Source organism: Ornithorhynchus anatinus, chromosome 14 (genome assembly GCF_004115215.2).
Source record: "Ornithorhynchus anatinus isolate Pmale09 chromosome 14, mOrnAna1.pri.v4, whole genome shotgun sequence".
Lineage (NCBI taxonomy): Eukaryota > Metazoa > Chordata > Mammalia > Monotremata > Ornithorhynchidae > Ornithorhynchus > Ornithorhynchus anatinus.
Genome location: NC_041741.1, coordinates 50,483,620 through 50,495,643, shown reverse-complemented (window position 1 = coordinate 50,495,643; position 12,024 = coordinate 50,483,620). Strand labels below are relative to the sequence as shown.

The following is a 12,024-nucleotide window of genomic DNA, read 5'->3' as shown; positions in this document are numbered from 1 at the left end:
CACCCTCCCCGTCGCTTAGAACGGCGCCCTGCGCCTCGTAAGCGTTCAGTAGGTACCCCCCCGATCGGTCGACGGCTTGCGGGCTTACTCTGGGCGGGGGGGGCTCTGCTGAGTAAGCGCTCGGGAGGGGACAGCGGAGTGGGCGGAAGCCGTGCTCGCGAGGAGCCGGCATTTTAGCAGGGGAGCCGAACGTGGAAATAAATCACAGTGCTCCTCTCTCTCCCCAGCTGGAGCTTAAGCCCCTGGGGGGGCAGAAATCGCCTTGCTTCGGACTCTCCCTGATGTCCGGTCCCTAATAAGAGAAGCAGCGTGGCTCGGTGGAAAGGGCCCGGTCTTGGGAGCCGGAGGTCATTCATCCAATAGTATTTATCGAGCGCCTACTACGTGCAGAGCACCGGACCGAGCGCTTGGAACGGACAGGTCGGCAACGGATAGAGACGGGCTCACGGTCTCATCGGGGGGAGACGGACGGACGAGGACGATGGCGGCGGGTGGAATCGAGGGGAAGAACGTCTCGCGACGACGACAGCAGACAAATAGAATCGAGGCGACGTCCATCTCGTTGACAAAATAAATAGGGTGACGGAGACCTAGGCGGTCGAGCGGACGGGTACGGCGCCGAGGGGAGGGGACGGGGGAGGGGGAGGGGCGGAGGGGGAGGGGGGAGAAGAGGGTGTAGCCGCGGAGAGGTGGGGGGGGGGGTAGAGGGAGCAGAGGGAGAAGGGGACGCTCAGTGCGGGAAGGCCTCTCGGAGGAGGTGAGCTGTAAGCAGGGCTTCGGAGAGGGGAAGAGAGCGAGTTTGGCGGAGGCGAGGGGGGAGGGCGTCCCGGGACCGCGGGAGGACGCGGCCCGGGGGTGGACGGCGGGACGGGCGAGACCGGGGGGCGGCGAGGAGGCGGGCGGCGGAGGAGCGGAGCGTGCGGGGTGGCCGGCGGAAAGAGACGAGGGAGGAGAGGCGGGAGGGGGCGAGGGGACGGACGGCCTCGAAGCCCAGGGTGAGGGGTTTCTGTTCGGGGCGGAGGTCGACGGGCGACCGCCGGAGGTTTTCAAGGAGGGGAGTGACGGGCCCAGAGCGTTTCCGCGGGAAGATGAGCCGGGCGGCGGAGGGAAGAACGGACCGGAGCGGGGAGAGACGGGAGGAAGGGAGATGGGCGAGGAGGCCGACCCGGTAGTCCAGCCGGGATATCGCGAGAGCCCGTACCGGTAAGGTGGCCGTTCGGGTGGAGAGGAGAGGGCGGGTCCCGGCGATATTAGGAAGGTGAGACCGACCGGTCGTGGGTTTGAATTCCGGCTCTGCCGCTTGTCAGCTATGTGACCGTGGGCAGGTCACTTCACTTCTCTGTGCCTCAGTGACCTCGTCTGTCAAATGGGGATGAAGACCGTGAGCCTCACGTGGGACGACCCGATGACCCTGGATCTCCCCCGGCGCTTAGAACGGGGCTGTGCGCAGAGTAAGCGCGGAACAAATACCGACATTATTATTAATAAAGACCGTGGTATTTGTTCAGCGCTCGCTAGGCGGAAGACCCTGCACCGGGGGCCGGGGTGGTCACCGCGCCCGGCTCGAAGCAGGCGCCCGACGGACACCATCGATATCACCACAAGCAGATCGGGTCGGACGCGGTCCCTGTCCCACGAGGGGCTCACGGTCTCAGTCCCCGTTCTGCCCGTGAGGGAGCCGAGGCCCGGAGAGGTGAAGCGACTGGCCCGGGGTCACGCCGCAGAGAAGTGGCGCAGCTGGGATTGGAACCCAGGACCTTCCGACTCCCGGACCACCCGCTGCACCGCGCCGCCTCCCGGCGCGTGCTGTGGGTGCTCGGGAAATGCCGTCGTTGGAAAGACTGCGTTCTGTGGGAACAGAGACTTTAGGAAGGGACTCTTTTCCCTCCGCGGTTAGGAATTCTAAAACTAATGAGATCTCCCCTCACGCCCTGGGCCGTGAGCTCACCGTGGGCGGGGAACGGGTCTGCCGACTCCGTTAAGGTGCGGTGTCCTAAACGCTTAGTACGGCGCCCTGCGCTCAGCGAGCGCTCAGGAAGTAGGATCGGTGGCTCGATCTCGTCCTGTAAAACCTGCAGGGCTTCGAGTGTGAATTCCAAACCGGACAAATCGTTACTCGTAAGAAGAGGGCGCTCTGTTATTAATTATGATGTAAACATTAGACGGGCGGTCTCTTTACGGCGTTCAGTGGGTTTCTCGCACTTGAACGCGGATGCCGTGGAGTTGATTTATTCCTTTTTCTCTGGATGCCGGGACCGTCGTCAGTTTTTGTTTCGGTCACGTTTAACGGGTGCCGTCGTTCACAGGGAAGAGATCCTTTCTATAAAGCTGCAGACGTTTGAGTTATAAAGATTTTTCTCCCCCTCTCCAAAAGCACCCGTTTCCGCTAGGGGCCGACCTCCATCCCGGCGTTATCTGCGGGGTGCGTCTCTCGTCGCGCCGATCCCCGGGACGATAGTCCGCGGCGGCTTCGAACGTTGAGCGGCGCCTCCTGTTCCGTCTGGGAGATTACGAGGGTGTCCGTTTCAGGAAACAGAGGCCTTTGCGGACTCTCGGAGGGTCCGTTCCCGAGGCGAATCGAGGAATTCGAAAGGAGCCCGCGTCGACGTTCAAGTCGGATTTTTCAAGTGGAAGTCGGAAAAGAGACCGAAGAGGAAGGGAATCCTTTTGGCAAGAACCGTTTAGGGGAGCAGGTGATGGGCAGGTGCATTCTGGGAGGCGTCACCGAGCCGCCGACTCCGCGCAGAGCATCGTGCTAAGCGGTTGGGCCGGTGCGCCGCAGCCGGGGGGCGGTCGGGATCGCCGTCCCCGAGCACCGCGTCGGGCGGGGGATCGGGGACGATTCAGAGATGGCGGGTGACCGCGGGCCCTTCGGTGGGCAGGGATCGTCTCCATCTGTTGCCGCGCTGTCCCTTCCAAGCGCTTGGTACAGTGCTCTGCGCTTAGTAAGCGCTCAGCAGATGCTATCGAATGAATGAAAGGTGGCGGCGAACGGAAGCGCGGCCGGAATGGGGGCCTCGAGCATCCGTCGCCAGGCGGGGGTTGCGGGCGCCCGTTCGGAACGGGGACCGGGGCGGGCCGTGAAAATCGGGGCGCACGGGGGAGTTGTGTAGCCGCGGATGGTTGTGACCTGCTCATTTCTCAAGGCGAACCCGCCGGCGTCTTACCGTGGGACGTCGGTTCTGGACCGTAAGCCCGTTGCGGGCGGGGAACGGCTCTATCAGTGATAACGGTAACGACGATAGTGTCTGTTAAGCGCTCACTACGTGCCGGGCGCTGTTCTGAACGCCGGGGGAGATACGAGGTCATCGGGTCGTCCCGCGCATCGCACTCTCCCAAGCGCTGAATACAGCGCTCCGCACACAGTAAGCGCTCAAAGGACAGGATCGATCGATTCGCGTAGATCTAGGGGTTAAGAGGGAAAGCCGTCCTGGGCTGTCAACTCGACCGGGAGAAGATGCAACGGAGGTGTTTGTTTTTTTTTTTTTTTTTTTTACAGGAAAGAGGGGTTTGGATCGGTTTTGGGATGGTGATGATAATAATGTACCGGGATGCAGTAAGGAAACTTTCTTTTTTATTTTTATAGCGCCAGGCCCTGTACTGAGCGCCGGGGTAGATCCAGGCTGATCGGATCGAACCCGGTCCCCGTCCCACAGGGGGCCGACGGTCTGCATCCCCGTTTTACAGACGAGGTAACCCAGGCCCGGAGAGACGAACCGTCCTCCCCGGGGCCACCCGGCGGCCGAGCGGCGGAGCCGGGGTCGGAACCCGGGTCCCTCTGACTCCCGGACCCGGGCTCCGGCCGCTGGGTCTCGCCGCCTCTCATCGCGTTGAGGCGCAGCATCTTCTCCCCGCCGAGCTTTCCCTTCTCGAAGCCGGGCGTAGCGAGGCGGAGGAAGCGTCGACGGGCCTTAACGCTTCGGGGGCGCGGGTGGGCTCTGCCCCTCCCAACCCGCCCTCTGATTATCGTTTCGTGGAAATGGGGTTCCGAAAGAGCCCCTTCGCATCGGTCCACGTGCGGAGAACTTCGCGGGAATCCACTAACGGCAAGGATCTCTTGCGTTGGAACGGAACTCTTAATAGCTAATAACGCTCAGGGGTTCGTCGTGAGAGCTGTTTCGGATCATTCTGCGTGTTCATTAAGCACATTTCATCTCTGAGAGTCTTTTCCCTTTATTATCTTCCGGCAGATGACATCGGCGCTTCCTCAGACAGCGCATTTATTTAAATGCACGTCAACGTTCCGTGACTCGCGTCTTTCTTCTTTGGGTTTTTTTTTTTTTTTTGGGCTTCTCTTCTCTTCCCGCCCCCCCCCCCCAGCTGAATTCTCTCATCTAGCGCCCCAGGATTATTTACGTTTTCTAATAGTTTAGATTTTAAATTCTCCTAACGGGGCATTGGTCTTCTTGGCTCCTCGGACAGGGCGCGGCTCAGAGGAGGGAGCCCGGACCCGGGAGTCGGACCACCTGGGTTCTACCCCCGGCTCCGCCGTTCTCTGGCCGCGGGGCCTCGGGCAAGTCACCCGACTTCTCTGGGCCCCCGTCCCCTCGTCCGTGAAGAGGGGATTCGGTACCCGTTCTCCCTCCTCTTCGGATTGCGAGCCCTTGGGTCCCACCTGATTATGGCGCTCAGGGAAGCAGCGCGGCTCGGTGGAGAGATCACGGGCTCGGGAGTCAGAGGTCACGGGTTCAAATCCCAGCTCTGCCGCTCGTCAGCCGTGTGACCGCGGGCGAGTCGCTTCGCTTCTCCGGGCCTCCGTTCCCTCATCTGGAAAATGGGGAGGAAGACCGTGAGGCTCACGCGGGACCACCTGATGGCCCCGTATCTCCCCCAGAACGGTGCTCTGCACGTAGTAAGCGCTTACCAGATACCACCATTATTAGTGGAAAGAGCCTGGGCTTCGGAGTCAGAGGTCATGGGTTCGACTCCCGGCTCTCCCACCCGGCAGCCGTGGGACCGCGGGCGAGTCGCTTCGCTTCTCCGGGCCTCGGTTCCCTCATCTGTCAAATGGGGATTAAGACCGTGAGCCTCACTGTGGGACGACCCGATGACCCCGTATCTCCCCCGGCGCTTAGAACGGCGCTCCGCACGTAGTGAGCGCTTAACGGACGCCAGCGTTATTATTACAGCGCCTGGTGTTTGTAGAGCACGTACTGCCTGCAGAGCACCGTACCGAGCGCTTCGAAGAGTACAGTGCGACCGAGTCGTAGACACGGTTGCCCACGGGGAGCTTACGGTCTAAAGGAGGAGGCAGACGGTAATACAGATAACAATTATAATAATAATTGCGATGATGATGACATTTGTTAAGCGCTTACTGTGTGCGAAGCACTCTTCTAAACGCCGGGTTACATTAGTATATAACCTATAGTTATTGCGTCTGCCTCCTTGTTAGATGGTAAGATCCTCGGGATTTCGCGCCGTCTCAAGCGCTTAATACGGTGTAGCGGACTGTGTGAGGAAGCAGCGTGTGGCTCGGTGGAAAGAGCCCGGGCTCGGGAGTCAGAGGTCATGGGTTCCAATCCCGGCTCCGCCGCTTGTCGGCTGTGTGGCCTCGGGCAGGTCACTTCGCTTCTCTGGGCCTCAGTGACCTCATCTGTTAAATGGGGATGAAGGCGGTGAGCCCCACGTGGGACAACCCGATCACCCTGCATCTACCCCAGCGCTTAGAAGGGTGCTGGGCGCACAGTAAGCGCTTAACAGATATCAGCGTTATTATTATTATTATTATTATTATTATTATTAAGCCACCGAGGGCCGGGATCACGTCTCCCAACTCAGTTCTGGCGTACTCTCCCAAGCGCTTAGTACACGGCGCTGTGCGCAGAGTAAGCGAGCTCTCAGTAAATACGCCCGATGGCTCGATGGGAAGGCTCTCGGAAAGCGTTACGTGGTGGATTCTTGATGATCTCGGAGGGATTGCCCTTTGGGAAGGGATGGTCTCCACTCTGCTGCCGAACCGTACTTTCCAAGCGCTCAGTACGGTGCCCTGCAGGCAGTAAGCGCTCGACGAATACGATCGGATGAATTGGGCGACTGTAAAATTCTCTGCCGAGAATCTTCTTCTTAGCGAGAGCCGGATTTACGTCGGAGATGGTCTCTGTTAAGCTTTCAGAGGGTGGGAGAAGGCTTTCGCCACTTTGTGCGCAGAAGCCCGAGGAACAGATGTCTGGGTGGTGTCACACTCCACCGAGCGGTAACCGAAAACAAGACGGGGCCTTAATCCGGAGCCGGTCGGAGCTTCCCGGAGTCTTGCTTCGAAAGGGTAAACGGCCCAGCCGAGCGGACGGGGCGCGGGGCCGGAAGTCAGGATGCCCGGGTTCCCCCTCTGGCTTCGCACTTGCCTGCTGCGTGACCTCGGGCGACTCGCCTTCTCCGGCCCTCAGTTTCCTCATCCGTTGCAATGGAGATCCCATCTCCGTCCTCCCTCCCCCCCGTGAGTCCCAGGACGGACAGGGGACCGCGTCTGGTCTCGGTATCCTGTAACGACCCCGGGGCTTAACGCAGTGGTGGGCCTACGGCGAGAGCTTAATAAATAACCACGGCCGTCGTCGTCAAAGGGCCTACTTGGAAAAAAAAAAGATGGCGTAGACCCTGCTCGGCTTTTAAGGACTTCTAATTTTGGGAAAGCGAAAGCTCGGGGATCGCTTCATTCGCAGTCCCCCGCGTCGACGAGAATCTCCGGGGACGTCATCGCGGAGAAATTAAAACGGCAGAACGATTCCACTCGAACGCCGAAGGGGCGCCATCCCGTCGCCGTTACGATGGAAAACCCTTTTCGGCGGGAGTCCGTTTCGACGCTACTGGGACGCGAGATCGAGCCGGCGGGAACATTGCAATTCCCATCTCCGATGGCCCTCTGATGAGTTCGCACGAGGGGGGTGGCGGGCGGTCCGGGCTTTCGGCGGAAGCCGGCGGAGACCCCCCCGCTGCAGCGGCGACGCAGACGGACGTTATGACGCCGGAACCGTTCCGGCCAGAATCGCTCACGGTTTGGTGGATTGTCGAAACGGAAAGAATATGCCCGCGGCGTTCTTTAATACCGGTCACGAAAGAGAAATCCGGACCCGGCTCTCGTCGAACCCGACGTCTCTACGATACCTGGAGCGAGACGGGCACGCCGTCGGGCTGTCTCGCTTCGCTCCTGTCTCCGGCTTGAATCCCTTTTTTTCCCTTTTTCAAACCGGTATTTGTTACGTGCCTGCCATTCGCCGGTCCCCGTGCTAAGCGCCGGGCTAGATGCAAGCTAATCAGCTGGGAGGCGATTCATGTACCGTGCGGGGCTCGCGGTCTTCACCCCCGTTTTACGGGCGAGGGAGCCGAGGCCCAGAGAAGTGAAGCGACTCGGCCGAGGTCACGCGGCAGACCGGTGGCGGAGCCGGGTTTGGAACCCAGGTCCTTCTGCCTCCCGGGTCCGTGCTCTGCCCGCTGATGATGATGATAATTACGATATTTGTTGAGCACCGTTCCGAGCGCTGGGGCAGATACAGGGTGATCGGCTTGTCCCACGTGGGGCTCACAGTCTTTAATCCCCGTTTTACAGATGAGGTCACTGAGGCCCAGAGGAGTTGAGCGACTTGCCCAAGGTCACGCAGCAGACAAGCGGCGGAGCCGGGACCAGAACCCGCGACCTCCGACTCCCAGGCCCGGGCTCTTCCCGCTAAGCCACGCCGATTCCCTGCCGCGGTGTAGCGGGCCGAAAGGACGGTGCCCCTTAACCCCTTGTTCGATCCCGTTTCAGATCTTCGAACGGATTCTCTTCATCTGGGCCATCCGACACCCAGCCAGTGGCTACGTCCAGGGCATCAACGACCTCGTCACCCCTTTCTTCGTCGTGTTCCTGGGCGAGCACACAGGTGAGAAAAACGGGCAGCGGCACCCCTCGCCTCCCCAGGTTTTGCGGGGAGTTTGCCGTCTTGGAAAAGCGGTTCAAGGAAGCCGCCGGAGGTAAACCATCCAGGCCGTCAGCCGTGTCGGACACTTGGAATAGTCTGTTCGTTCAGACCGGGTGGAGTTTCTCGCGTTACCCGTCGCCTGTTGAGTGGTGATTCCCGACGGTCTCTCGTCTGTAAAATGGGGCTTGAGACCGGGAGCCCCGCGAGGGACGGGGACGGTGTCCAACCGGATTTCATTCATTCATTCAGTCCTATTTATTGAGCGCTCACTCTGTGCGGAGTGCTCAGTGGAAAGAGCCCGGGCTTGGGAGTCAGAGGTCGTGGCTTCCGATCCCGGCTCCGCCGCCCGTCCGCTGGGTGACTTTGGGCCGGTCCTTTCACTTCTCTGTGCCTCGGTCACCTCATCTGGCAAATGGGGATGTAGATTGGGAGCCCCACGTGGGACAACCTGATCACCTGGTCATTATCTGCCCCATCGCCTAGAATGGCGCCCGGCACGTGGTAAGCGCTTAACGGATACCATCGTCATCGTTGTTACTAGGCGCCCGGGAAGTACAGCCCGGCAGTGGAGAGAGACACCCCCTGCTTAGGATTTGCTTGTATCCACCCAGGTCTGGCACGGAGCGAGCGCTTAAGAAATGCCGCCATTATCATCACTGTCATCCTGTCCTTAAACACGTAGCCCACGTTAAGGGCATCCAACCGGTCTCGCTCTGGAGTTCCCGCTGGGCTCAGCATGCGGGCCGCTGTCAATCAGTCAGTTGGAGCGTTTGCTGTGTGCAGAGCACTGTACTGAGCGCTTGGGCGAGTACAGTATAGCAGAGTCCCTGGGCACATTCCCCGCCCTCGATGAGTTTACGGTCTAGATCTCCAGGAGCAGCTTACACCGTGCCCCTCTGTCGGCAGGAACAGATCGAGGTAACCGGATGGCGAGGTTTGAAATTCAGGAAGAATGACCTTCCGGGGCGGAAAAGTCACTCGGGGCCACCGTCAGGGGGCGGGGACCGTCTGTTACCGATTTGTATATTCCAAGCGCCGAGTACAGTGTTCCGCACGTAGTAAGCGCTCAATAAATACTCGTGAGTGAACGAATGAACCTAGCCTACTTTTGGGACTAGAAGACGAGCCTTCTCTTCCCCCGGAGGAGTGACTTGGATGAACTCTCCCTGCCAGCCGGTCCGTCAGTGGTATATCACTCCATCGGTGGGATTTACTGAGCGCCTGGGCAAGGACGGTACCACACAGTTGGTCAACACGTCCTCTCCTACACGCACGCGCGCACGCTTGGGCCAAGCGGGAGGAAGGAGAGAAAGAAAGAAAAGACAGAGGGAAAGGAAGCACCCTGGTATCCTGGGCCCTCGGAGATATGCCAGTAGCAAAGCGAACATCTTGTGCCCTCACAGCACGTCCGATGCCCGTCAGTTAATCTGTGGGTGCGGGTGTGTGGAGAGGAGATTTCACCCCGACCTCTCCCCAGCTTCCCCTCCAAGTCTGGGCCACTCTGGATCGATGAATACGCCACGGACAATCTTATAAACGAAAGCTCGGACCCTCCCGAGGAACCTCAGACTATCCCCCTCTGGACCGTAAGCGCGTCGTGAGCCGGGACCGTGACTGCCAACCCTGTTACATCGTCCTCTCCCAGACGCTTAGTACGGTGCCCCGCACGCGGAAAGCGCTCGGAAAAATCCCACCGACTGATGGACGGATGCGATCGACCGGTCAGACCCGGAGAAATCCCCCTCCCCGCGCATCGGGAGCCGGAGAGATTTTCCCGAAGAGGCTTCTGACCCCCGAGCGATTTCCAGTCCTCAGAGTCCGGCGCTCGTGTTCCTTTCGCCGTTCGAACCGCCGAAGCGGTAACCGCCGGGTTTCCGTAGGCGTGGCCACCCGCTCTGCTTAGGTCAGGGCACGATGGGCCGACCCGGTGAGCGGGCCATTTTAGATTGCGTTCCCGTGATGGTTTTCAAGTCTCCGTCGGCCGCGCCGGAGGCGTCTGCCTATTTTGAGTGGACTTTGGAGAGTCACCGGGTTTCGACCGACTTGCCGGGGATTAGAACGAGGGTCCGTTTTGGTTTTTCGGAAGAAAGACGTGGCACTCTACCCTCCGCTACCTTTCCCGCCGCGGTGTCGCTCAACCCGATTTTGACCCTCGCGAGCCGCCCGACTTCATCGTGGTGTTTCGCGTCCTGTCGCGCGCGCGGTTCTGTCGTCGTCGTCCTTTTCTCCCTGGAGCCGTGGTCTTTTCGTTTCTAGCTTCAGTCTCCCTTCCGACTCCCCGGGGTCGACGGGATTTAACGGAGGGCGGGTCACCGGCGAGCGGATGCCGGGCCTCCCTTCCTCCGGCCTTCTCCGTCCCGCCTCTCCCTGCCTGTCCGTTTCTCGTCCCGTAGGAGGTCTTTCCGTTGCTTAGCAACTAACGAGGAACGCCGCCGCTCGCTCCCTAATCATCTCTTAAGTGGGGCAGAGGCCCATTCCTGAGGGTGCTAGCAGTTTCTGCTTCTCACTCCCTCATTTGACGGATAATGAAAATGTTCTTAACGATCCTAGAACAGTGGGCTCTCCGCTGGTCGACTCCAGAGCCGTTAATTGAAAGAAGAGGTTCAACCCGAGAGGTGATTAGAGAATTGATATTCCATGTTAAATAGACCATTTAATCGATGTGGTAAATAAGTTTGTCTTAACTACTTTACCCCCCGACTTCCGTGGCCAGACTCGGAGCGGCGGTTAAGGCGCTGTGGCGGAAATATCCGGGGCGGGTTCGTCGATCAGTCCGCCGGCGGTACCTTTTGAGCGCTTACTGCGGACCGAGCGCTCGGGACAGTCAGTCGGCTGCATTTGCCGAGCGCTTGCCGTGCGCAGAGCCTCATACTGAGAGCCTGGGAGAGAACGGTAGAACAGACACCTTCCCTGCCCACGGCGAGCTCACGGTCAAGACGGGGATACAAGTAAATAAATGGACCTAAGGGCGGTGGAGGCGGAGACGGACGTGAACGGAAAGAGATAAATGACGGATCCGGACGTCAAGTGCCCTGGGGCCGGGAGGGGGACTGAATGGAGGGAGCGGGTCAGGGCGGCGCGCGGAAGAGAGTTGGGAGGCAACGTGGCCTAGTGGCCAGAGCCCGGACCTGGGAGTCAGAGGACCTGGGTTCGAGGCCGGCTCTGCCCCTTGTCTGCTGTGTGACCGTAGGCGAGGCACTTCGCTTCTCTGGGCCTCAGTGACCTCCTCTGTAAAGTGGGGATGAAGACCGTGAGCCCCACGGGGGGCAGGGATTGCGTCCAACCCCGATCAGCTTGTCTCTACCCCAGGGCTCCGAACGGTGCCTGGCACATAGTGAGGATAAGAAGAAGAAGAATGCTACTGCTACCGATAGTGATGTCGGTATCTGTTAAGCGCTTACTACGTGCAGAGCACCGTTCTAAGCGCCGGGGGAGACGCAGGGGAATCGGGTCGCCCCACGTGGGGCCCACGGTCTCAATGCCCATTTTACAGAGGAGGTCACTGAGGCACCGAGAGGCGAAGTGACTCGCCCACGGTCGCACAGTTGACGAGTGGCCGAGCCGGGATTCGAACCCATGACCTCCGACTCCAAAGCCCGCGCTCTTTCCACTGAGCCACGCTGCTTCTCAACTATGTGCAGAGCGCCGTTCTAAGCGCCGGGGGAGATACGGGGTCATCGGGTCGTCCCACGTGAGGCTCACGGTCTTACTCCCCATTTTACAGATGAGGGAACCGAGGCCCGGAGAAGCGAAGGGACTCGCCCACGGTCCCACGGCCGGCGAGTGGCGGAGCCGGGATTCGAACCCATGACCTCCGGCTCCCAGGCCCGGGCTCTTTCCACTGAGCCACCGTACCGAGCGCTCGCCGCCCTAGCCGGGAGCCACGCGGCCCGGCGGCTAGAGCCCCGGGCTGGCAGTCGGAGGCCCCGGGTTCTAATCCTGCCACCGCTCCCCTGTCTGCTGGGTGACCCTGGGCAGGTCACTCCGCCTCTCCGGGCCTCGGTCGCCTCATCCGTAAAATGGGGCTCATCTGTGAGCCCCAGGTGGGACGGGGACGGCGTCCAACCTGACAAACCCGTATCTACCCCACCTCTTAGAACGGCGCCCGGCACGTACTAAGCTCTTAACA

At 60.3% G+C, this 12,024-nt stretch overlaps 1 protein-coding gene across 1 annotated transcript in view; it reads left to right on the top strand.

The window, feature by feature from the left end:
* Positions 1-12,024, top strand: part of TBC1D22A (TBC1 domain family member 22A) — a 180,941-nt gene that overhangs the window by 40,804 nt on the left and 128,113 nt on the right. Inside the window, exon 8 of the mRNA XM_039914009.1 lies at positions 7,742-7,856. Coding sequence (XP_039769943.1) covers positions 7,742-7,856 — 115 coding nt within the window. The remainder of the gene's footprint in view (positions 1-7,741; positions 7,857-12,024) is intronic.